Source organism: Parasteatoda tepidariorum, chromosome 4 (assembly GCF_043381705.1).
Source record: "Parasteatoda tepidariorum isolate YZ-2023 chromosome 4, CAS_Ptep_4.0, whole genome shotgun sequence".
NCBI lineage: Eukaryota > Metazoa > Arthropoda > Arachnida > Araneae > Theridiidae > Parasteatoda > Parasteatoda tepidariorum.
In genome coordinates this window covers 92,148,475-92,150,151 of record NC_092207.1, presented here as the reverse complement: position 1 = coordinate 92,150,151, position 1,677 = coordinate 92,148,475, and the positions used below count along the sequence as shown (strand labels likewise).

Genomic DNA, 1,677 nt, shown 5'->3' with positions numbered 1-1,677 from the left:
GTCTAAGTAGGTAGAAAATGGTTTAAAAATTTTCTTAATGGTTATCCTGCAATTTGCAAAGTTTTTAAATATTATGAAATGAACACATCAAATGTAGTATTTGTAACAAAAACATTTTTATAAAATATTATCATAAACTTTCACAAAGCTTGCAACATTTTTTTAGGTTTTTCTGACAATCTTGGATCTTTTTCATGTACTTTAATACACCTGAAAAATATATACATTAAAATGTATTGGTTGATTAACATTTAATTCTTCTCCTTTTTTACACTAATTGTAAATAGGTGTTTTGTTTCAGTGATAGTTATCTGGCAGGTTAACCATTATATGTGACACTATATGAATTCTCATAGAGGCAACAAAGCTTACATTACTGTTATGAGATTGCATACAATTTTTCCCTTTATTATACTGCAGGCATCTTGGCTGGATGTGAAAAATATGTAGAACTCGACTAAACAAAAACTTATTTAAAATAAAAAGAACTACCTCATGGAGCAACTGAGTACCTCATCTTTGACACGAATGTAAGGAGTAAAGTAATTCGCAACATTACATTTTCCATTATGGTTGATTTTACAAGGCATCAAATGACATGTTAAATTTTCTGGAGATTGTACTGCACCAGCATCTAAGGAAATAGTCAAAGACATTTTTAATTCAAATCAAATTAAAATACTACTTCTTATTTTTACCGCGAAAAGTTTTGTTTTGATAAGGATTAGAGCAATTGCATCTTCCTATTTCTGTGAAACTCAATTCTCTTTTCTCTCATAAATTTTTCAAATTCAAGGGACAGTTCACACTAAAAGAAATTTACACGCAGCCAATCAACATCGAGAAGAAAGGACAGTTTGATTGGTCAGTTTTCTTCCAATCGGGTTCTCATTCTTTGTCGACAATGATCGGAGGAGCGTAAATTGCATGCAGTGAGAATGGACATTGCGGTAGGGTCTCCCTGATGGATGGTGCGCGTAAACAATAACAACAATCTCGAGCTCTAGCCCTACTCTCGTCCTGTTAAAAAATATACAGCTGCTTTCTACAGCTTATTCTGCAGGGGGATATTTTCAAACAAATAAGTTTGTTTTTAATACAAGAAATAAATTAAATAATTACTTTACTCAACTCTATGGTATCTCACAAGATATTAATGATATTAAGAAATTCTGGTGAGTCTGAAGCATAGTTGGCCGTCGATTACAGTAATCGATTACAACTATAATTGATTACAGATAATTACTTGTAATCACGATTACAAGTAATCAAAATTTTTGATTACGTCTGAGTAGAGCAAAAATGTAATCAATTACATTTGCCAATTACAATAATCAATTACTTGTTGTTGTTGTTGTTAATTTACGTCGCGCTAGAGCTGCACAATGGGCTATTGGCGACGGTCTGGGAAACATCCCGGAGGATGATCCGAAGACATGCCATCACAATTTTGATCCTCTGCGGAGGGAATGGCACCCCCGCTTCAGTAACCCGACGACCTGCGCGCGAAGTCGAGCACTTTACGGTAGCACAGTTTAGCGAGGAGCAATGCCGCACACCCTCGGTCCCTACGCAGACTGATCCAAGTGGTCACCCACCCGCACACTGACCGTAGCCAGTGATGCTTGACTTCGGTGATCTGCTGGGAGCCGTGTCTTATCGATTAGTCCACTGCTC

The 1,677-nt window shown here is 36.0% G+C and overlaps 1 protein-coding gene across 1 annotated transcript in view; it reads right to left on the bottom strand.

Annotated features, from left to right (window-relative positions):
- LOC107441149 (ribonuclease H2 subunit C) overlaps positions 1-692 on the bottom strand; it is a 12,065-nt gene extending 11,373 nt beyond the window's left edge. Inside the window, exon 1 of the mRNA XM_071180197.1 lies at positions 493-692. Within this exon, the coding sequence (XP_071036298.1) occupies positions 493-656 (164 nt within the window). The 5' untranslated portion in view covers positions 657-692. The remainder of the gene's footprint in view (positions 1-492) is intronic.
- Between the last annotated feature and the right edge of the window lie 985 nt (positions 693-1,677).